Raw genomic sequence first — 25,251 nt, 5'->3', positions numbered from 1 at the left:
TGGGATTTTCCCTTACCCTTAGCCACTTGAAATACATGATAATTCCAGCCAAGATTTCCTACATTTTCAGCCAAGAAAGAAAAGAAAAAAAAAAAAGAGTAAAAATGCTTTTTTCTTAACAAAAATTTTGTTTGAAGAAAAATCTTTACAAAATCTGTTTACTATATGTATATAGAGGGCAAGGAGAGGTGGGTTCGAACCATAGGTATAGGGTACAACAAGGGTGGCATTATTGTTGAGCTATAAGCCTATCACTTGAAGCTCGAGATACTTATTTATATTGAATATTATACACTTTTTTTAGTTACTTTTTTAAAACGAATTTCTTAGATATTATAGTGGTTTATGTTTTGACAAGTTCAATGTATTTAATCCATTAGTATAAAATTTATGTTAAGTGATCTTCTCAAAAGAAAAAGGGTATGAATTCATTTTGTTAAAAAAATATGATTTGATTAAATTATTATTTTTTATAGTAATCTATAATGAGGTGACCATGTGATGATTTCAGTTATTTGAAAATAAAAAAAATATTTTTTAACCTTTTGCAAATAATGTTTTCAAAATATGAAAATACAGAGAAAATTGTAAAAAGCTATTGAGTTAAAATAAGAATAATTATATATCAAATAATGTGAAAATCAACACAATTAAATATCCTTCATTTAGTATAGTTTGCACCCATGAAGAGAAATATTTGACATGAAACTATATTTGATATGCTAGGAATAACTAAACCTTCAGAAACAGTGGATTCCAGTTAGCTAAACTGGTAAAATCTCTAATTGTTGTATAAGAGATCTAGGGTTCAATCCCCGCCTACACCAAAAACTGATTGGTGTCTTGGTTTGATGATAAAGAAAGTCATAACAAAATTAAGAAACATAAAATATAAAAATATAAAAAATTATGTGTTAGTATGACAGTACCAAATTTTATAAGAGAAGAATATTCTAAAAACTTAAGATTAGCCAAAGTCAAGTCACAAATATTGGAAAAATAATTAATTAATCAAATTTTGTGTCTATATTAGTAGCGCAATAACATGCTTTTATAAATTACTAAAATTAAACCTTGATTCTAATTAATTCAAGGAAGCAAATTATTTAATTAAAAAAGAGTAACTTTGGTTTTAAAATTAATTACATATATAATTAATTAATTGATAAGATTTAAATGAAACTCAATGGACCAATAGAAAAAATAAATTGACTTCCAATAAGACTACATTATATTTTCCCCCTAAGTCCAATAAGACTCCAACTACTATTAAGCATTCAAACATGCACATAAGCAAGAGATCAATAAAATGTACGGCTCAAACATTACTTGCATTTAAAAGTTTAACTCTGACAAACTAAAAAAAGCAAGAAATGTCGCGCGTGTTATGATTCGTATGCAAAGTCGAGTTCTATTTAATATAAATATCAAATCCACTAGATCGATTTCAAAAAAAAATTCATAGCTCAAATTTTGGTCATGGTTATAAAAATCTCAATATTTTATCCTTTTTGGAAAAAAAAATATGCACACATGGAATGACCGAAAAATTATTTAATTTATTAAATAAAGTTATGTTTAACAAAATGTTTATGTTTAGGTGTAGGAAAATTTGTATTAAAAAAAAAAAAAAAAAGGTGTAGGAAAATGTTTATAAAAGGCGAGTCAATCTAAAGGTACACTTAGTTCCGACTCTCCACAATCACTCAACTCATAGCATAGGTGCTATGGCTCCGGATACTATGCACTTGAAAAGACATGCCATACACAAATTCATTAAAGTTTGGCAAACAAAAAAATTGAAAACTGTTATTTTTTATAGTTTTTGAATAATATAATTTTACAATTTCGTGTTACTTGTAAAAATTTAATTAATTTTATTCACGAAAATTCAAACAAACCTAAATTATCCAAATGAGAATTAAACCAATGCTTCTCATGAGATGATTGGTTGTCCATGGCAATTGCATTCAACCCTACGATAAAAAATAAATAAAAAACACTTTTAGTACCTCAATAATAAGAAAATGAATTTGATAAAAAAAATTCTATATATACTTTTTAATAGATTATTGTCACGTTAGTTTTTTTAAATATGATACCCACACTATCTTAAGCATTTCAGTACTCTTTTTATCTTTAATGGCTTCTCATTATTATTATTATTATTATTATTATTATTATTATTATTATTTTATCATATCTCATAATCTATTTATCCCATGTGGCCAGCTACAATTGCGTCTATTGTGTTTGGCTCTTCGGTGTTGAAGGATATGTTAAACCGTTTGTCTCTTGCTATTTCATATTTCTATGAAAAAGTAGTTGTTATTAATAGACCAGTTTTTATAAACCAACAATTAAATTTCAAGTCCGACAGCCTTGCGAGAAAATGTTTTAAAACTTCCTTTTTGATTTTATCTATTTTGTCATTCATATATATATATATATATATATATATATATATATATATATATATATATATTTTTTTTTTTTTATCTAGGCAATAGTATGCTTCAATGTTGAGAAAGATCCTAAAAGAAGTTGACCACGACAGATGATATACATAAGATATGAGTTGTAAATTTGTAATATACACTAATAAAGTATGAATTTTGAAACACTAACATCATAACCATGCTTCTTTGTTTTTTATTTTATTTTATTTTACTTACATGTTGGAATAAAAAAAATAGGTATCCTCTTATCACCTTTATTTTACATGTTTGTTCTTAGAACTTTTTATTTACATGTTAGATTTCAAAAAAAATATTTGTAGCTCAGAATTTTTTTTTTATGGCCTCTCGAAATTTTCTTTTTTATTTAATTGTATCACATAGTAAAATAAAAATGTACACATTGAATGAATGTAAATATTATTTGACTTTTTAGTAATCTTTATGTTTAGTGACATGTTTATGTTTAGGTTTAGGAAAATATATGTTAAGGCCGTGCTGCTCTAAAGGTATACTTAGTTAAGAGACTCCCCTTACAACTCACAATATAGAGACTATGACTCTAGATATTATTTGCTTGAACATGTCTGGTACAAATTCAATGAAAATTTGTAAATAATTAATTACAAGTTGATATATTTATAGTTTTAAATAATATAATTTTATAGTTTAGTATTACATATAAAAATTTAATGAATTTTGTTCACACAAAAATCAAGAAAACATAAATTTATCTATTCTTTATAAAATTTATGAGATGACAAGAATTACACCACTTATTAACAAAAATGATAGTGTTGTCACGTTAGGTTTAATTTTCCTTTTTTTTTCTTCTAAAATATTGTTATTGTTGAAAGTGTAATAGGTTAACATATCTACATTACAATTATTAGTCTATATTAGCATTCAGACTTGCTATATTTTAAATAAAAAACAATAGCTGATAGTGACGTTATTACAAGGTGACGGCACATTAAGAAGATGACGGAAGTTCACTTGTTACATACTGAATGCACGTTAAGAAGCTGACGGCAATACGCTATCCGTCAACTACTGTCATTGACACCTCTTTAGCATTCATGGCCATGCCCCTTACGTAACAACATAAGCGACGGATCACGTGGACGAGTCGGGGGTGACGACTTTGGCCGTAAGGTCTTTGGGCGATGTCCTTGGGCGACGAACCACGTTGGCGTACGTAAGGCGACGACGGTATAGGAGTTACACGTGGGTGACGACCTTGGCAGTGGTGAAGGAATAACCCAACTTTCATTTTTAGCCTATCTTGACCTCTGCTTATGTGAATATAAGGAAAGTTCTTGCTCTACGCGTTCGACTTAGTTAAGAAGATTCCTATAAGGAAAGGGCTCAATACAATAGGCAAAGATCCGCGAATTACTCTCTTAAAAAGGAAAGTGCTTCTTCACCAAGGCGCATATTTCGGCCACACACCACTATATATACCCCAAGACCCTCGCTGACCCAAAGGTACGCACAATTACCTCAACTGACGGCACTCTAGGGTTGTTTAAAGATTCTAACTTGATCGTCGGAGGGTCTTTGGCCGGCACCACACCGGTGCTCTCTGTCGATCACCTACTTTTTTCTTCGCAGGTGTTGCTTCAAATCAGTGGAGTACTAGCAGCTTACTGGTGATCTCTTAGGCATCATCAATAATAATATCACCATATTTTTTTTATGAATACTATTTACAATTATATTGTAAACTACACTCAAAACAATAAAATAGCAAGCACCATAATAAAAAAAATAAAAAAAATAGTAGTTAGGATAACTCCAAGCTTACATCCACGGGTAAACGCCAACTAAAATTTACTATTAACAATAAGAATTACAACTATACATAAACTTTGACGAAAAAAAAAATCATAAATTAACCTAAAACCCCACTGCACCCAAAGATTCCCTCACACTAACTCACCAAGAAAAACTAGTTAATATTAATTTCTCAAATAGTTGAGGTTTCAGGTTGTAAATTATAAGATATTACCTTTATATGGGCTTACCATGACAATTTTTTATAGTTTGTCAATCGTGACATGCCACTTCAATAACTATGAAAAAAGTTTTGAAATTTTTTGTGTCATTGGAATTATTGGTTTTTTTAGCTAATATTTCGAATTGTAAGTGTAGAGAAGGAAAATTCCCAACCAATCACAAGTTGTCACATCATACCACCAAGTCCACATAGTATGGCCAATTACAAAGTGTCACGTACTATTAGTGTCACTGAAACAAAAGAATAAGAAGCATGAAAAAGCCAATCACACGTCGACACGTGTTGGCAATGACACAAGCAATCCAATCAAGTGTTGACATGTGTCTTCTTGAAAATTAAGACATTTGGGCCAATCAAATGATGTCACGTGTCTTGGAGAAAAAAGTATTAAAGTTCCTCCACTCGTATCATGACATGTGTCACTAATCAAATTCAGCCTTATGTCGCTTAACTTCTGTATACTCTTATAAATAGAAGCCTTTCTAAGGCATTTCTCCAACCCAAAAGCATTTAGAAGATTTAGAAGAATTCAATAGTACATAAGCTCTGCAGGATTCAAGCCTCAAAGCCTTCACGAACTTTAGCCTTAATTCAAATACAAAAAAAAAAATGAAATCATTCAAATCATCTTCGTAGATCTTAAAGTTCATTGGAATTGTAGGGACACAATTTCGTGTCTAAGCCCAAAAGAAGAAAGGGAATAGGCCCAAAAAGCCTAATACAATGAATTTGTAGAGAATGGATTGGAAAACTAGGTTCTAATGAATTTAAACAACCATCATAGTGGGCCAAAATCATAATAGAATGAAGATGAATTTAATTTGTCTAAAGAAAATCGTCCTCGGATGCAATCCGAGGTCGGTGGTTCTTATATTTTTCTCTTTTGGGACAGATTACAAATATTGTTCTTGAGTCTACAATGTTTTTCTCTCTTTTCTTCTGATCCCTATCCTTAGAGTCCTTTCTCTTGTTTATACTATCTTCCCCCTCTATCTCTACATTTCACGTGTAGATCAGACTGCTGGTGTTCATCATTGTCCTATCAGCACCTTTTTGAAGTCTTTAAGAGTAATTGTAAGGCTAAAAAGCCAATATTCAGGTATCACTTCTTCATTAATGCGGCCAGAGAGTTAGTTACAGAACATTCAATGCAGTAGTAGCAGCTTTTTCTTAGATATTTCATAACTTTCTTTTGCCCTATATTCTTATGATGCTTATCCTTATCAACAAAATCTCTTAGAACATTGCTTTTGGGTGGCAGACCGTTCCTCTCAACCTCTGCTTCGTTCAACCGAGGATACATCTTTCCTTGGACCCTCATCTTGAATCATCACAACCATACCTTCTTCTTTATTCATCAGCACGGGCCTCCGTAACGATGTTTACTCGTCCTCAAACAATTTAGGCATCCCCAGACTAGACCCCTGGCCCAATATATACTACTGGGCCCATCATCCCTACAATAGCCCATCGAAATCCACCTCTTTAACTCCTTGAGAAGAAAATGGGGATTTCGATATTACCCCAAATACCCCATTCTTATCACACGTCATTCTTGTTTGTGTAGTAACCTTTTTAATTGCCCAACGCACGTTCCTGACGCTTCAGCATCTGAGACGTGTCTCCATTAAATTTTTGCAACTCTATGTTTCCCACGCTCTATGGTGCGATGCAGATCCAATGGCTAGGGATTTTCTTGGAACTCGAGCGGGAATTTTCCCGCTTCTCTCTCTCTCTTTCTCTCTCTAATACAAATATCGCCAGAACCCCTCCTTTCCTTAACTTTTGCACTCATAAATATCAAGAGCTAGTCCGAGGAGAGTTTCTTTACACTCATAAGTCTCTTCCTCACTTTCTACTTACTTTTATCTCTACTTTTCTTAACACAATCCCTTTTTCTCCTTGGCACCCTCAATTTCTCTTCACCATCCTAGTATCTTCATCATTCTTTCACACGTGGGTAGATTTGCTTACTTGGTAGACTCTGCGGAGAATATAGAGAGCTTTAAAGCTCAATATAGGATCCCGCCAGGAGTCTCCATTAGGTACTGTAAGCAAGGGGATTGGCACGCACAAAGGCAAGAGGGAGAAGTGGTAATCCCGATGATTGCCTTTATAGAAGAAGGGATGAGAATCCCTATGGACACGGTCACTAGGGATTACCTTAGGGCTCACAAATTAGCTCCCACCCAATGTGCCCCAAATATGTTTAGAATTTTAGGTAGCATAGATCCCCTTAATGAGAAAATGGGCTTAGGTCTTACCTATCACGATGTCAATTGGGTTTATAACCTCCACCACTTAACAGGGTAGGGATACTACCTAAAAACTAGGTACCTTGAGTTTAGGTTGATTTCTTGCCTCCCTGAATCTAATAAAGGCATGAATAAAGACTTTTTTGATCGTCTCTAGGGAGTGGCACGATGACCTTCCCTATCCAACGAGAAAGGGGAAACCAGGTGGGGTGATAGGTCTAGGTTTATTGTTGCTAAATCGTTCTTATTCTCCTTTACCATTTTCTATACCCATCTCTCTCTGTCTGTGATTGTAAATGTATGCTCCTTTTGACTGGTGGTATTCTATTAATGATGTTTTTCTGTTTTCTTAATGGTTTTGCAGATAAGCACGCCACCGAACCAAACCTAAGTCTCATTAACAAGTAAAGTCTAGACAGAATATTTCAAGCCGAGGTGTTTGTCCACATAGACAGTCAACTTCGCGCACCTGATCCTTGGCTACACCCCGTTCTCATACAGCTTCCAAGCACCAAAGAACGTGATAAAAGCGAAGGACCCACGCCTACCCTTAATCAACGTCGTCGTCCCTAGTTTCCTCAACCCAGGTCCGAGATCGAAAGGTGTATTGAAGGTAGAATCATTCCTTCAATACAAAGCAGAGGACGAAGCAACCCCCTCACAGCCAGCCACTTCAAAGGGAGAAAAGGAAGAAGAAGAAAAAGAAAAAGAAGTGGTTGAAGTGACTGACTCCGAGGACGAGTTCACCATCTTCGACCAGCCTCAATCTTCGGAGCCTTAGATCTGCGACCCCTATCACCTTCCTTTCACCCAAGTAAGCAGCGTCCAAGGAGACACAACCATTCTTGAGGCAATGGGAATACAACGTAAACCAGGGGTAGCCTGATGAAAATGATGGAATCCCAAGTTGGGGTAAGGTGCTCGAGCTGCCGGTCAACCTAAACACCCTTCTCTCCCTACTTCTCATGATTCCCAGCATGAACTTGCAGACAAAAAGAGAAAAAGGGAACAAAAAGGGAAGGACATGGTAGAAGAAGGCAGGGATGTTTTCTCCAAGGAGACTGAGCCTCAACGAGGGACCAAGGTAGCTAAGACTACCCAAACCAGGTCACAGAGTGATGTGGTACATGGAGACAGAGGACATGACCTCCGCATCAAGGTACCAAGCTAGAATCCCCCCTTGGTGTTGGATGGGTCCCCTTTCCTTGCAAACTCCTCCATTAAGGACCCTCAACAAGGGAAGGCCGGGTATGTAGCAGATGTTGTAGAGCAAGCTTTGTTACTACCCAACGACATGACCAAGCTGAGGACCATAAGGAAGCACGAGGCGTTTCTAGGTCTGAAGAGAGACCTCGCCAAGGTAAGTTGTTCAAGCTAAGTTTGCTGTTTATTTGTTCATCTTTGTTTACTTTTGTTATCATTACTTACATATATATATATATATATATATATATATTTTTTTTTTTTTTACTTTGTTATTTATTTTTTTTACTTTGCCTTTACTTACTTGCTAAGTTTTCTTGGTAGGCTGCCCAAGCCACTTTCAGAGCCGAGGAGATGGTAGATTATTCTCACCGGCAATACAAATATGAGGAGGGAAGGAGGATTGTTGTTGTTGAGGCCTTCAATGTGGCCGAGAAGAGGGTAAAAGAGCTGAACACCCAACTCTCCTAGTTCAAGAGTGAGAGAAAAAGCGTTGAGGCGGCATTGGAGGGGGCGGAGAGACAGACCGAGACCCAGCATAAGCAATTTCCCCAAACTGAGGTCGATCTTGATGCTGCTAGAAAGCAAATCAAAGTTTTAAAGAAAAAGCTGGAAGACGCTGAGAAGGCCAAGGATCAGGCCGAACAAGACGGCTACAACGTGGGGGTAGTTGAGACTGAGGAGGCCTTTAGGTCTGAGGTTACGGGGGTGTGTAGAATATACTGCCTCCAGGCGTGGAATGAGGCCCTCAACCAGGCAGGGGTTGAAGCCTCTTCTGCACTTAAGAGGGTAGAAAACGTATACTACCCTCGTGCAATTCGGGCACCAGGCTCCTCAACCTCTTAAGAGGATACAGTCCCTCAAGTTGCAAGCCCTACTAAAGAGGTTCTAACCAAGGACCCTCCTCCTAGCAGTCCTCAAAAAGAGGTAGAAAAAACTAGTGTCCTTGACAAGGAGCAAGAAGCCCTCAAGGAAGCCCTTTCCCAGATGACAAAACCCTCGGATGCGCCCAAGGAACCTCCCAAGGGAGGGGTGGTTTCTCAGAGCCATGAATTGACTCTAGCAACCCTTCCCATCCCTTCTAAGGAACACCTAAAGAGCAAGGGTTTGGCGTCCTTAATAGCAGCCACCATTCAGCCTGCCAAGACTCCCAAGGACAAGCTTGTAATAAAGATGAAGTCATGAGTTGTCCTTCTTTTGTTTTTTGAATTGTTTGTTGTTTTTTTTTTTTAATATTTCTTGAGTTTGTAATACAAGTAGACCTTTTGTAAGTGAATTGCCTTTTTTTGGGCATAGTTCAATGAAAAAATATACGTTTTTCTTTCATAATTGTGATACTTGTGTTTTTCCCTTGCATAGTCTTTGTTTTAATTAAATAACATGACAATGAGATATAACTTCATTTGGTTATCTGCATAAGTGGTAGTACAATTACCACACTTTCCTGATTCGCAACAGAACAAATTAGACTTACTAAGTCCACAATATCATTAAAACACACCTGTAATTTCAAAAACTATACTCAACAACAGAAAATTCATCCACATTTACCTTAGGGCTTGTGGGCTGTTAGGAACCCATGTGTAGAACTCACCCTTGAAAAGGGGCTTACAAGGGGAAGGTGCCTAAAAGCTTATAAACACATGGTTAAGCTTACACTTAACCAATGTGCGACACTAGGATCATAACATACTACCACGCTCCGCAGCCGACATCCACGACAGCTCACTCTAGCGACACTGACCCGTTGGTAGCCCTTTCTCTTTTTGGTGGCTCCACTCAGCTATCAGTAATTTTAATCTAGCATCTAGGTCGCCCCTTCAGGGATCCGACCACAAAGCCACAACTCATTTGATCCTGTACTCAATGAGCAACATCCAATTAATTGGGGTGATGGTTGCCTTTGATATCAAATGTTAGGAACCCATGGGTAGAATTGACCCTTGAAAACTGGCTTACAAGGGAGGGTGCCCAAAAGCTTATAAACACATGGTTAAACTTACATTTAACCAATATGGGACACTAGGATCATAACATGGACATTCTTTTTTTGGGGACTTGGGAAATCGTTAGAGTTTAGTTTTTCCTTCTTATGGATAACCTTACAAAATATTGGAGTTGTCTTTCTTTTTCAGAGAGGGAAGACTCTGGTTTTTGTCCAAGGAGCTAGGTACAGATGAGTTTGTTATAGCAAGAAAATTCTTGACAAAACACACTTTGAATGTTAACACGATAGCCAGAACTTTCAAACCTTTGTGGTAATCCAGGAATGGTTTCAAAAAAAAAAAAAAAACCTAGGTGACCAACTAATGAGTTTTATTTAGTTGTTGGTGTTACCAAAAGATTTTATTTTATTTTATTTATTTTTAATAGAAGTCATCTTGCTTTGATTTTTTTGTTGTTGTTGAGAAGATTGTTCCGAAAAGTTAAAAGGGAACATTATTACATTTTGGACTAAGAGAGGACGTTGCTATGTTTTAAGCTAAACGTGGTCATTGGGGGGAAAAATGACATTTATCCCCCAAAAATATAATCCATAAATAATTTATAGGGTTGTATTTATGTAATTGGTTAAAAAAAAAAAAACGATTTTTGGAATCTATTGACTTACTTATTATATTAAATTAAATATTATTGTAATTAGGATTTTATTCTCATAATTTGTTATTTATTCTAGAGAATTACAATTGATTATTTTTGAGTTTCTATTGACCACTTTTGAATAATAAATTTCTTAAGTATTATATTAGTTTAAGTATTGACAATTATTATTGTTCGGAAGATAAACACTTTGAGGAGACTTCTTATATAGTTTATATATTTATAGGTAAAGTTCAGAAAAAGTTCAATTATAATTTTAAATTAGAATCCAATTTTGTGGCATGTGTCAAAATTTATGTACTTAAGTTTTTGCCATATATCCACTTAAGTTTTTTGAATATTTGTGCCGAGTGAGTTTATGAGTGCAAAATACTAAGAATCTAATATTAATGAACTATAAAATTTAATATAAAAAAAACAATCACATATACTCAATAAAAATCACCACACAATAAAGATCACTACATGTTCTATCTTATTAAAAATTATAAAAAAAAATTATCATAAGAAGTATTAAATTTAAGTAAGAATTTTAATATGTGATTAATTACGTTTACTTTTTAAAATAATTTAATTAATTATTTATATTTTTATGATAAAAATTATGTTTAATTTTAAATGTATCCTTATGTATCCATGTGTTACATGCTATTTTTTAAAATAATTTGACTAATTATTATATTTTTGTAATAAAATTTGTGTTTAATTTTAAATGCATTCATGCATTTGCATGGGTTACATACTAATAGGCAAAGCTTATAGAAATCCAATTGGATTTTTAATTTTGAGTCACGTGTCTCATTTAATTTTTAAAATTTTCAAGTGAATTATCGAGTGTAAAAATTGAATAGTCCAAATCTAATTAGATTCTATATTTGATCTTAATTTGAGTCTAATTTTTTGCCATGTGTCCATCTAAGTTTTTAATTTTATGGCAAGTGAATTATTGGGTGCAAAAATCGAAGAGTCTAAAACCAATTAATTTCTAAATCATACACACACACACATATATAATGAGAAAATATGACATATTTTAGAAATGTATGGTTTAAAAAAGTGTAAGATAATACCATGTATAATTTGAACATCTTCTAAAAAAAATGGCTAGTTTGAACCATATAATTGTAATTGTTTTTAATTATACCGTGCATATACATGAGACTACACACTAGTTAATATAATAATATATAAAGACACATTTAACCTAAAAACGTGCAGTTAAATTGGCACCTAAGAGGGAAAGAGTTCGAGCCAATTATAAGTTTCATATTAGTTTTATTTATTTATTTTTTATGGGAAGATTCATATTAGTTGATATTATTTAAAAAAAATACATTTGTTAGTCCTAATTGATATTTGTTGATATTATAATAATAATAAAAAAAGACTTTTGTTAGTCCTGATTGATTAAAGTATATATATATTGATCATGCTTTTACTTTTCATTTATATATTTTTAGTGTATTCTTTAAATAACACTTTCGAAATATGAAAATTAGTGCAAAAAATTGTAACAAGTTCTTCATAATCTATAATAATATATAGGCAAATGTTAATAAGCATAGCACACACACATATATATATATATATATATATATATATATATATATATATATATTGATCATGCTTTTACTTTTCATTTATATATTTTTAGTGTATTCTTTAAATAACACTTTCAAAATATGAAAATTAGTGCAAAAAATTGTAACAAGTTCTTCATAATCTATAATAATATATAGGCAAATGTTAATAAGCATAGCACCAGTGCTTGTTAAGGTTATATTAAAGTGGGTTTCATTTAATAAAAAAATTAGATAATTAAAAGAAAAAGGACATAAAATATTAAAACTGGTGCTACAGGTTGTTTTAATATATTTTTCTCTCAATAAAGTTGGGCCCACATTGGAAAAAAAAAACATAAAGCTGAAAAAAAAAAGGGCAAAGTTTAGGTTCAAAACCAGTTAGCCTTAAGCTATAAATTGCTCTAATAAGATAACGTGTGTAAAAAATAGCATGTGCATTGCACATGATTACTTAAGTAAACGTAACTCAACTAATCCTAATTAACTACACCGCCTATTAAAAAAATAAAAACGAAAAAAAGTCAAAGTAGTGTTGTTAACAAGCACCTTATAATGCCCGTTAATACAACCCAATAATATATACTAGCCTCTGAGCACGCTCTCATGCGCGTGCTCTCAGAGGCTTTTTTATTTTTTGGATAAAGATTAATAATTTGCATTTATTATTGTATAAAAAAAATTGCATTTATTATAATTTAGAATTTCTACTTTTTTCAATCACAAAAAGAAAATCTAAGGGTGTGATGAATACGTGGGGTAAGTTTTGTAGATTGGAGGAGTTTTAAAATTAATAAAAGAGTGATCCTATTTTGTAGGGAGTTATTGAGTAGATGTAGAAATTTAAATCAATGTAAATGTATAAGTTTATTAGAAGCTAAAAGACATTTCAATGTAGATGTAGGAATTTATTATTTTTGTCAATTTACTATTTTAGCCTCATTTTTAAGTTTTAGGTAGGGGTATTTTTGACAATAAAAAAAAACAATAACTAGCTTTTTTTTGCCAATTTACTATTTTAACCTTATTTTTAAATTGTTGGTTAATAAATTTAGAGGTATTTTTTATAAAAAAAAAAATAATAACTAACTTTTTGAATCTTCAAACAGATAATTGAAAGCAGTTTTGTCTTTTGGTTCAGCTCTTCATATTGTGCTTGGGACTTGGGATCCTTCACGTAATTTACACATCAACATTACTTTTTTAATTAATTAATTTTTGTAACGTTTATTTTGGGTTGACGATTATCTCTCCTTATTCTTTATCTCTATCAGACAAGAGAGCAATTATTTTATATTTTTCTTTAGTTTGACTGTCAAATGTTCATGAAATTGATTGATCCCTTTGGGTACTTACAAATTTCTCTGTTGTTGCTATGTTTGGTTCCAAACCTGTCCTTTTAGAGTATTGAGCTATGCTGGGTACTTTTCTAAGCTTAGCTGCTATATCTTTCTTCTGGGTAAAGACTAGCTTTTGATAGTGAGGCATTTTTGGGTTTTGACTTTTGACTGTCTGGTAGTGAATTTTGCAAAGGTTATGCACAATTGAACTTTTTTTCTTATTTGTATTTTGTACTCCTTAGAAGAACTACTATGAAGTAGTTGATATTTTTTTGCTATGCTTTGTTACTGTTGGTGGGTTATTGATGTTATGCTGTTTTAGCCTTGGAGTTACGGGTGATTCTTGGAATCTTTGAGTTGGGTGCTTGAAATGTTTTAGCTGTGATTTTGTTCTGCGCTCTGTTTATTGAGATTATTGAAAATCTCAACCTTTGGGGTATTTTGAGTAATATAATCTGCTTAAAATATCTAAGCTATTCTATGCTTTCTGCTCTAATTTTGTTGGCATTTTCCAAAAAATCGAAGAGCCCAAATCTAATTAGATTCTAAATTGAATTTTAATTTGAATCTAATTTTTTGCTACATGTCCTTCTAAGTTTTTTATTTTTGTGGAAAGTGAATTATTGGGTGTAAACCAAAGAGTCTAAAACCAATTAAATTCTAAATTATATATATAAATATAGATATATAACGAGAAACTATTACATATTTTAGAAATGTATAGTTTTAAAAAGTATAAGATAATACCATGTATAATTTGAACATCTTCTAAAAGAATGTATACTTTAAACCACATAATTGTGATTGTTTTTAATTATACCGTATATATGCACAGGACTACATATCAATTAATATAATATATAAAGACATATTTAACCTAAAAAGCGTACAGCTGAATTGGCAACTAAGAGGGAAAGAGTTTGAGCCAATTATAAGATTCATAATAGTTTTTTTTTTTGTTTTTTATTTATGGGAAGATTCATATTGGTTGATATTATTAAAAAATACGTTTGTTAGTCCTAATTGATATTAGTTGATACTATTAAAAAAAGACTTTTGTTAGTCTCTTTTTTTGGATGAAAGACTTTTGTTAGTCTTGCTATTAGTTGATATAATTTAAAAAAAAACTTTTGTTAGTCCTGATTGATTAAAGTTTTTTTTTTGTTTTTTTGGTGGTATTGATCATGCTTTTACTTTTCATTTAGTTTTTTTTTATTGTATTCTTTAAAATAACACTTTCGAATATAAAAACTAGTGCATAAAATTGTAACAAGTTATTCAGAATCTATAATATATATATATATAAGAAATTATATGTTCATAACATTTTTACAACAAATCTTAAGTGGTAGGTTGTTACTGGTTGTTATTGTTGGGACAAAAAAGTAATCTTAGTATTAGGTTCAAATTTGAACCAATAACAACTAACCATCTATGAATTGTTGTGAAAATGTTGTGGACGTAGCACCTTTCTCTCTCTCTCTCTCTCTCTCTCTCTCTCTCTCTCTCTCTCTATATATATATATATATATATATATATATATATATATATACATGAGATGAGTTCAAATTACAGTTAGTGTAACTCTAAAGAGTTACACATTTTTTAAACCATTAGATTTAAGTAGATCCAACTGTAAAAAAAAAGATCCACATTAATGCTAATATTCTAATTAATCTAATTTATTATTTCTTATTTAATACATTCCCTATTTATTTCTATTCTCAAATAAATTTATACGTGTCTCTCTCTTTTTCTCTTTGCACGTTACTCTCTCTTTCTCCTCCATGGCAAAAAAAAAAAAAAAGAAGCCACAGCTTGCCTAACTTTATTTAATAACAAAAATATTGCTATGCCGTTTTGCTATTATGGATGAGAACTAATTATGCATGAGTACACATAGCTTTGCTATGCCATTTATTGCTTGGTCCTTTCGAGAAGCAGGGTCCACAAGCCAACCTTGTTGTATGACATCTGCATATGCCAACCAAAAGCCCTTTAGCAATGGAAAATCAAGTTTGACAATATATCTAACACATGCATCACTTCTAGATGACAGTCAATTCTATCTTGTCAACAAGCCTACAGAATTGCATGCAATGTGCCTGCATCAGCTATTCTAGCCAACAACAATTTAACAATAGTTGCAGGGGAATAACTGAAATTAAGCATTTCACAACCGATGGTATTACATCTAGGTCACTAACTATTTTTCTAATACAAGATTTTAAATTAAAAAATTTTCTTAAACAGAACCATAATGAATGTCCACAAATCATACCAATAGTATTGGAAACAACATAATAAGTAGGCCATGATGAGATTTATACATCAACTATTACTATCTTTGAACAGTCATGGAACTTCATTTTTCTCAAAGGGCTTCCTTAGTTCCTTTACCTGAATCATCCAACATGAGTTCATAGGAATTAGAATGGGCTAATTAAGCATTGCTAATAGTTTTTTGTTTTTTGTTTTTCCTACTAAGCAACAACAAAGATAGGACATAAACTACAACCAACAAAACATACACATTATCAGCCAACATGCTATGAGGCTTAGAAAGACAATGTGAGACCTTTCACAAAAGGCTTTATAAAGCTTTCGTGTGGACTTAAGCAACACAGGATCCTAATAAAATTTGAAATAGAGGGGGACCATCCATCACTAGTGTATGAAGTCATCTATAAATTTGAGGTTCTAGTTGTCTACCCTTTTGGATAGTTATTTATCTTTGTATTTTCTACTTGTGCCACACAACAATAAGATCACTATCTGGAAGATAGATAGGACCAAGCAATAAAACGACATAATAGAACCATGAGTATTCGTGCATAATTGGTTCTCATCCATAACAGCAAAACGAAATAGCAATAGTTTTGTTATTAATCAAAGTTAGGTAGGCTATGGTTTTTTTTTTCTTGCCGACGACCTAGCCATGGAGATAAAAGAGTTGTAGAGGAGATAGAGATAGAAACGTGCAAAGAGAAAGAGAGAGAGAAATAGTAGAAGTATAATTTTTTTTTTTGAGTTTAGAAATAACTATGGAATGTATTAAATAAAGAATAATAAATGAGATCAATTAGAATATTAGTATTAATGAGATTTTTTTCCTCTACTTAAATCCAGTGGTTTAAAAAATGTATTGTAAGGTCACAATTTGCACTTGGACCCAACGGTGTGAAGGGAATCGGCCCAAAAAGCCCAATACAATGAAATTTTTAGAGAGTGGGCTTGAAACCTAGGTTTTATGGATATGGAATAACACAAATGATAAGCTCAATCTGCAATTCACATGCAACAAGATATTTACGTAGCAGTTAGTCTTCTCGGACGTATGCCGATAACGATTTGTATTGCTTTCCTTTGTTCTAAAGATAAATTACAATTTAGGGTGGTGGTTCCAGTCTTTTTTCTTTATTTTTGCCTCTCTCCCCTTGATTGCCTTTCTTTTCCTTTTATATCATTCTCCTTCTTCTCTCCATCTTCCACGTATGGATCAGATCCATGATCCAGATACTTGTCCCATTCACCGCCCTCTTGAAGTCTTCAAACAATAGCTATAAGGCTGATCACCACTGTTCAGATGTCATTTTTTAATTAATGCGGCCAGAGAGGTAGGTGCAGAGTCTTAAATGCGATGGTAGCAACTTTCTATAAGATATTTCTCATTTGTTCTTCCTCTCTATGCCATTGGGAAATACCTCTTCATCCACGATACTTTTTAGAATGTCACTCTTATCACCATACTGTACCTTCTCTCTCTCTCTTTCTCTCTCTCTCTCTCTCTCTCTCTCTCTCTCTCTCTCTCTATATATATATATATATATACACATATATAATTAATTAATATAATATATAAAGACACATTTAACCTAAAAAGCTTGTAGCTGAATTGCCATCTAGGAATAGAGTTTGAGCCAATTATAAGATTCATATTAGTTTTTTTTTATTATAAATTTTATGAGAAGATTCATATTAGTTTTTTTGTTTTTGTTTTTGAGAGTTGTTGGTTGCTTGGTAATTATGGGTTTAAAAATTAAAACTTCACTTTGTAATCAAATTGGTGTTTAGATTGTGTGTAGTTTTGGCTCTATTTGAGTGAATAAAGAAAAGTTACCATTGGAAGAGACTTTTGTAGTTAGGAATTTATTTGTGGAGGTTTGTTGATATTATTAAAAAAATACATTTGTTAGTCCTAATTGATATTAGTTGATAATATTAAAAAAAAAGAGACTTTTTTTAGTCTTTTTTTTTTTGGATGAAAGACTTTTTTTAGTCTTTTTTTTTTTGGATGAAAGACTTTTGTTTAGTCTTGAAATTAGTTGATATTATTAAAAAAAGAATTTTAGTACTGATTGATTAAAGTTTTTTTTTTTTTGCAGTATTGATCATGATTTCACTTTTCATTTATTTATTTTTAGTGTATTTTTTAAAATAACACTTTCGGAATATGAAAATTAGTGCAGAAGATTGTAACAAGTTATTCAGGGGGTGTTTGGTTTGTATTTCCAAACAACCATTTTTAGTTTTTAAATAACATTTCACGTATTTTCACATACTTTTTCACTCACACGTATTTTCACAAATGTTTTTAAACAATAATTTTCAGTTTTTAAACACATGTACCAAACGGTTAGCATCCACAGCAGATGTGGTATAAAAAAAAGCCATTTTGCAACACCAAAAACCTACTTTATTATTTTACCACATTATTTTACAACATCCCATTTATCAGACGTTCTATCATTCAATTCTATACATTAAAATAATATTTACTACATATTAAAATAATATATTATCTCTTCCTATCATCACCATCAACAACAACAACACATCCACCACTGCCGCAACAACGGCCACCAACAGCAACAACACCGACCAGTCGCCACCGACACAAACCCACATCCACCAACGCCATCTTTAAAAAAAAGAAACAACCAGAGAGATCGGCACAACCACAAATCCCAAAATCAATCAACCACTGCTCAAATTAGCCAACCACGACTCAAATTAACCAAACACAACCTATTACAACCATCCAAAAACACAAAACCACCAAATCAACTTGCCTTTCCGTCGATTGAAACACATGAACTTTTATTGATGGTGGGATTTATTTGTGAATTCCCATGCTTGAAACTCATATCAAATCTGATCCAATTCTCCAAAACCACTGTCTATAAAAATAAAAAGTACTATCAACCCATCAACCACCCACAACGCATATTCATTCTACCCGTATTCGCAAATCTAGAGAAACCAAACCCAGCCTTGCCTGCCGTCGAACCAAACTCAGCCTCGACGGTGTCAATGCTCTAGCCACAACACTCATCGCCACATCAGTCTCAACTGCCACAATTTCTTGAGTGTGTCCCTCGCAGTTGCACGCAACGAAAAATTTGCACTCATCGCTGGCATGTTTTGAACTGAGCACCTCTGATGCTCAGACCATGAGTGCGCTAACGGAAGGAAGAGGAAAGAAGGAAAAAACAAGAGACAAAAAAATTGAGAGACAGATTGTGAGGAGAGAGAAAAAATCAATTAAAGAAGTGAAAGAAGAGAGAAAGATGAATAAAAAAATAATAAATCATATATCATTTTTGTCGGTACCGTGCCAAAATTGTAAGGTACAATTCATAGTTGCAAAAATTTGACATATTTAACACATCTAATAAAGTTACTTTTTTGATATTTGGTGTGCCAAATATGCCATATTAGGACATTTAGCACATATTCCACGTCTGACGTGGATGCTCTCAGAATCTATAATTATATATTAAAGCAGTTTTGTCTTTTTGTTCAGCTCTTCATGTTGTGCTTGGGACTTGGGATTCTTCACGATAATTTACACATCAACATCATCTTTTTAATTAATTAATTTTTTGAACGTTTATTTTGGGTTGACGATTCTCTCTCCCTATTCTTTATATCTATCAGACAAGAGAGCAATTATTTTATATTTATCTTTAGTTTAACTGTCAAATGTTCATGAAATTGATTGATTACTTATTGGGTACTTACAAATTTCTCTGTTGCTGCTATGTTTGGTTCCAAACCTGTCCTTTTAGAGTATTGAGCTATGCTGGGTACTTGATATTTCTAAGCTTAGCTACTATATCTTTCTTCTGAGTAAAGACTAGCTTTTGATAGTGAGGCATTTTTGGGTTTTGTCTGTGGTAGTGAATTTTGCAAAGGTTATGCACAATTGAACTTTTTTTTTATTTGTATTTTGTACTCCTTAGAAGAACTACTATGAAGTAGTTGATATTTCTTTGCTATGCTTTGTTACTGTTGGTGGGTTATTGATGTTATGCTGTTTTAGCCTTTGAGTTATGGGTGATTCTTGGAATCTTTGAGTTGGGTGCTTGAAATGTTTTAGCTGTGATTCTATTCTGCGCTCTGTTTATGGAGATTATTGAAAGTCTCAACCTTTGGGGTATTTTGAGTAATATAATCTGCTTAAAATATCTAAACTATTCTATGCTTTCTGCTCTAATTTTGTTGGCATTTCCCAAAAATTTGACAAATATTAGTTTTTGAGCTTTTGGTTAAGGTTTGTATGATTATAATGCTCCAATCATTGGATTTGAGTTTGGCTTTCTGCTCTTATATGCTCTTAAAAGTTTGGGTTGTATATGGCTTTTTTAATTACCAAGTAAAATAAATGGATATCAATTATAAAAAAAAAAAAAAAAAACCCTCAACTTTTGAGCTTTTGGTGAATCTAGAAACTCTGAATTGAAAAATATTTCCTTTCGAGCCTTTTTTGGTGGGTTTTTCTTTGTTTATGTTTATTCATTTCTGATTGTGAGTAAATCTTGGCTTTGCTTGTAGAACTTTTAGAGCTCTATGTTAAAAAATCTGCCCTGTTGTTTGTTTTACGAGATTCGGTACTCATATGAATTTAATTCTCATTGTCTTTGAGATCATAGGAAGGTCTTCATATAAAATCTTGTACATGTTGATATATCTCACGTCATACTAAATTTGTGTAATGATCAAAAGTTTTGATTTGTTTTGCAGTTTTTTTACTAACTGAAAAAGGAATTGGCTCAGTGAAAAACAAAATGGAACAATAATATTTTTCATGATTGTGCAAATTTGCCCATTATATTTTTTTTGTTCTTTATATGCAAATGCAGTCTACTTCTTTGAAGTTTCATCACACTCGTTTTTCTTTATCATTTTACAGTATCTTTAAGAAGATAAGATGGAAGACAAGTGTGCAATCAAGAAAGATGTTACAGAAGTATTCTTTTTTCAATAGAATTAATGCTTTAATGTTGCTTTGGTTTTCATTATTTTGTATTATGAATGCTTTTGCTCTCATATTCCATTTTGCTAATGGTAATTTTTGACTTGTGCAGCTGATAGGCAATACCCCAATGGTATATCTCAATAATGTTGTGGATGGTTGTGTAGCCCGTATTGCTGCCAAGCTTGAGATGATGCAACCGGGTTCCAGTGTTAAAGACAGGCATTTAACTCTTTATTTAACTTTTTTTATTTTTGATTGTATTTTAATTTATATAGAGTGATTTGCAAGCTATTGTATTTGATTGACAATCTTTAGTTCAGACATGCATTTGAATTCAACTTTTGGCATGTAGGATTGGATATAGTATGATAAAAGATGCAGAGGATAAGGGTCTGATTACACCAGGGAAGGTTGGTAATGAAATCTCTACATATCTAGGTTTTTTTTTTGGTCATACAGGTTTTTTACCTTTCAAATTTTCTTCTTTCTTGGTTGATTATAAGAATTGAAACTAAATAAAGTATATCCCTTCAATTGCTATGATGGCACCTGCGTGGCTTTTCATTAGGCATTTGGTACACATTTTATTGCGTACTGTGCTGATATTTAACCTCATTATGACTTAAAAGTGAGACTTGGACGACCTCTCTGGGATTTGTTTCACAGTTTTGTAATGCTCATATTACAGGGTTTTTCACTTCTACTTTTAATTCTTTATTTTTTTAGTATCTCTTTAATACTCATATTTAATTGTATATGAGATATTGCTATGTATGTAGTCCAGATTATAGAACTAACATATTTTTCATCGATTTGGGACATGTTTGAATAATGGCAAAAGACTACTCTCATGGAGATAACAAGTGGCAATACTGGCATTGGGTTGGCTTTCATTGCAGCTGTCAAGGGTTACAGACTAATACTTATCATGCCAGCTTCATATAGCATTGAGAGAAGAATTGTGTCCCTAGCTTTTGGAGCTGAGTTGCACCTTACAGATCCTACCAAGGGCATTGGTGGTGCTTTTGAGAAGGCTGATGAGCTCTTAAGCAAAGTCCCTAATAGTTATCTGTTTAAACAATTTGCAAATCCTGCCAACCCAGAGGTATTGTTTTCATTTGCTATATTTTGATACGGATAGATGATTGACACCATTAATAAATCATTCTGTCATTCTTGGTTCAGATCCATTATGAAACCACTGGCCCAGAGATATGGAGAGATTCAGCAGGGAAAGTTGATATTTTGGTTGCAGGGATAGGGACTGGGGGTACAATAACCGGTGCGGGGAATTTCCTGAAGGAGAAAAACCCAGAGATTAAGGTTCCATTTATGTGTGTGCTTGATTCTTAGAGAGAGAGAGAGAGAGAGAGAGAGAGATTATTTTATACTTTATAATAATGGTCCATTTTATCCTGTATAAATATAGGTGTATGGGGTAGAACCGGTTGAAAGTGCAATCTTGAATGGAGGACAAGGAGGTTAGTCAATGTTTAGTACTTTCAATTCTTTATTCTTTCTTGGTACTTTTACCCTTCTTATGTATATGTGCAGTCTTTGTGATTGAAAATTTATTATTAAATTTGTACTTGAAAAAATTTCTACATTTTCGAAATTTCACTGGTATAATTTATACCTTTAGAATAGAATAATATGAGATATTATGAGGTGTCTAAACCAAAAAAGTTGGAACTTTATCGGATGTGTGATTTTGTTAAATATCAGTACGTTGTGCGGGCATCAATTTGGTGCATCGTTAGGAAATCCAAGGTGGTTGGACCACCTTTGTTGGTTTTTAAATTAAAAATTTCAGGGCAGGTTCTTTTTCTTTTATGGGGATAGACATTGCACATGTTTGAATAGTCAAATCTTTGTTAAATTTGTCTGCCAAAAATTATTTTCATTATGTGTGATATTTATTTGATCCATATGATTTCTTTGGTTTGCATTGATTTTCAATGATAGTTCTCTAACTGTTGCATGCATGCACATCTCATAGGCAAGCATCTGATTCAAGGAATTGGAGCTGGTTTTATCCCAGATGTTCTGGATGTCAATGTGTTTGATGAAGTTATTCAAGTGAGTTTGGAAACCATTATATTTGCATTCATCTTGATTTTACATGTCAAATGTCTTCTTATGCTATAATTTTGTGAAGGTACTGGAGCAGTCTGAATATATCATAAAAATGGGAAATGCAATTACAATAATCTTGCAATGAGGCACAACCCATTATCATCTTTGCACTTGTGTAATCAATATGATAAAATGATAAGTCCATTTTGGACGTTTTAGACAATCAAGCTTCTTAGTCCTTAAAGACATTAGGTAGTTCATTTGTTTAGGATTTTGATCATGAAAGGTCTTTTCTAATTTATTTGTCTTGGGGTTTTTATATATTTATTTAAATTCTTTCTATTATTAATTTCAGTTGTAGTTTTTCCAAGGTATATCATCTAGGCATGAGTCGGTTATATGGGGCTTGCAGTTGGTCTGGTTCCTCTACATAATGAACAACTTCATCTTTTCTAAAAACTTACTCCTTGCTGGCTGCTTTTTTAATTATGTTTAGAAAAGAAAAGATCAAAATCATGTATTCTTCAGGTTCAAAACTGTTTTTATTGGCAATCTTGATAACCAATATATAACGAAGAACGCCAACTCTTTCAGAGAAGTTGGTCCTCTGTGGCTACTTTTGCAAGTATTTTTTAGAAAATAAAAAGATTTAACTCTTGTTTTGTTTAGGAGGACTTTATATTCAGAACGAAAATTGAACATTTTATTGGAGATCTTGTTCATCTTCGTTATTTCCTTTTGTCATGGAAGGCTTGGAAAGGAAAATGCATACATTTTCACGAAATGGATCATTCTTGGAAACCTTTTCTTTTGGTATTGATCTTCCATACTCAATATCGGCACTATTTTAATATTATAGTATTTAATAAGAGAGATGCTTTGGGAAAATGATAAGGAATGCTCTGACAAAATTTGAGTGTTCTATTTCCATGGAGTTTGCTAGGCCTTGGACAAGTGTCTAGTGACTGATATAATACTTCTACCTCAAATAGAAACTGAAAAGACACAGAGAAGACTTTGGACATTCCTGTGACATATTTAAGTAAAAGTTGCAAATGCTTGTGATATTTATATGAACCTATTAGATTAGTAGTGCAGGAACATACTTACGTTCGCTTTGTAAATCTTGTCAAATCATAACAAGTCTGAGCTATTTTGTTTCCATGACAACATTTCTGATTTCTGTTGGCTGCTACTACAGGCACGGATTTCCTTTCAATGATTTGTGATGTTTTTGGTAACTTTTTTCAGGTATCAAGTGAGGAAGCTATTGAAACTGCTAAGCTGCTTTCCCTGAAAGAAGGTTTGCTGGTATGGACTTATCTTAATTAGATAATATGTAAAGATTCTAGAGGAATTCCCTACACTTCTTTTATATTTATTTATTTATTTTGGTTACACATAATTTCTACAATTCTTTTGTTGCTACTTGCTGGTCTCTTTGGTTTTCCAACTCTCTGTTGAATGTGGGAGCTTGTCTATTTTAGGTGGGGATTTCATCTGGTGCTGCAGCAGCTGCTGCAATGAAGGTGGGAAAGAGGCCTGAAAATGATGGAAAACTTATTGTTGTAAGTCTTATTGCCTTCTTCAAATTAATATAGAATCTCTGTTGCATGTTTTTATTATTATGATAGTCTGCTTAGGTTATTTTAATCCAAGCTTCACATCAGAATCCCTTTAAATATGTTTTGGATAACTCCTTTTGTATGCTCTACGGAGTCCTGACTGCACTTTCTAGGATCCATATTTCTTCATGTCTCTTCCAAAACCAGGAGATGAAGAGTGTTGTAGAATACCATATTTATTTTCAAGCTGTCCATTACTTTTGCTTAGCTGCAGGTTGTGTGGCCATAATATCGTGTACAATATTGATCAATTTGTTGTAATTTAAGTTATAGTTGTGAAATGGTAAAATCGTGTTTTTAATTTCACAATTTTTATTGAAATCGTGTTCTCAAGATGTAATTTCAGCTAACATGGCATTGTGTGTCCAGGTGTCCCATACACTGTGTTATTATCACCACTCTAACCTAATTCAAAGTTTGAAAAATATACTTGTTGGCATATATATGTTTAACCCAATTATTTAACTATTTCCTTTTGATTTTGTGTGCTATGCAGGTGATTTTCCCCAGCTCTGGAGAACGTTATTTATCTACTGCACTCTTTGATTCCATTAGGAGAGAGGCGGAAAACATGACTTTTTAGTGATGTCTTTATATGTCCATTTCACTGTGCTGGTTTACCCAAAAAAATAAGAAAACTTGCTAATGAAAGAAATGTTTGCAGGGTGTTTATGAACAACTTATTTTATTTATGAAACTTTATTTCATTTATCAAATAATTTTGTAAACAAGTTGAATAGAGTAGTAAAATTCTAAAGTTTATGTAATTTAATATTGTCAGAATTAAGGTTGCATGGTGTAGTATATATTCATGTTTTCCTCCATTAATTGCA

At 32.6% G+C, this 25,251-nt stretch overlaps 1 protein-coding gene across 4 annotated transcripts; it reads left to right on the top strand.

The window, feature by feature from the left end:
• The first annotated feature begins 13,415 nt into the window (after window positions 1-13,415).
• Window positions 13,416-25,242, top strand: LOC142628292 (cysteine synthase-like). 4 transcript variants are annotated; one of them, XM_075802387.1, is made up of 11 exons: window positions 13,416-13,648; window positions 20,652-20,708; window positions 20,827-20,936; window positions 21,070-21,127; window positions 21,559-21,822; window positions 21,903-22,040; window positions 22,147-22,198; window positions 22,717-22,796; window positions 24,045-24,104; window positions 24,281-24,361; window positions 24,915-25,242. In XM_075802387.1, the coding sequence occupies exons 2-11, from the start codon at window positions 20,670-20,672 to the stop codon at window positions 24,999-25,001; spliced, it is 969 nt and encodes a 322-aa protein (XP_075658502.1). In that variant the 5' UTR covers window positions 13,416-13,648; window positions 20,652-20,669; the 3' UTR covers window positions 25,002-25,242. The 4 variants fall into 4 exon arrangements, with proteins under 4 accessions (XP_075658502.1, XP_075658503.1, XP_075658501.1 ...); XM_075802388.1 differs by lacking the exon at window positions 13,416-13,648 and adding an exon at window positions 19,261-19,472; XM_075802386.1 differs by lacking the exon at window positions 13,416-13,648 and adding an exon at window positions 19,416-19,545.
• Window positions 25,243-25,251: the final 9 nt, after the last annotated feature.

This window comes from Castanea sativa, chromosome 3 (assembly GCF_040712315.1).
Source record: "Castanea sativa cultivar Marrone di Chiusa Pesio chromosome 3, ASM4071231v1".
Classification (NCBI taxonomy): Eukaryota; Viridiplantae; Streptophyta; class Magnoliopsida; order Fagales; family Fagaceae; genus Castanea; species Castanea sativa.
Note: the sequence above shows the minus strand (reverse complement) of the source record. Positions and strands in the feature narration are given on the sequence as shown.

Coding starts and splice junctions, on each gene's coding strand:
- LOC142628292 (XM_075802387.1), top strand. CDS start 20,670: ATGGAAGACAAGTGTGCAATCAAGAAAGATGTTACAGAA. Junction 20,937..21,069: donor GGTTCCAGTGTTAAAGACAG/GCATTTAACTCT, acceptor TTTGGCATGTAG/GATTGGATATAGTATGATAA. Junction 22,199..22,716: donor CTTGAATGGAGGACAAGGAG/GTTAGTCAATGT, acceptor CACATCTCATAG/GCAAGCATCTGATTCAAGGA.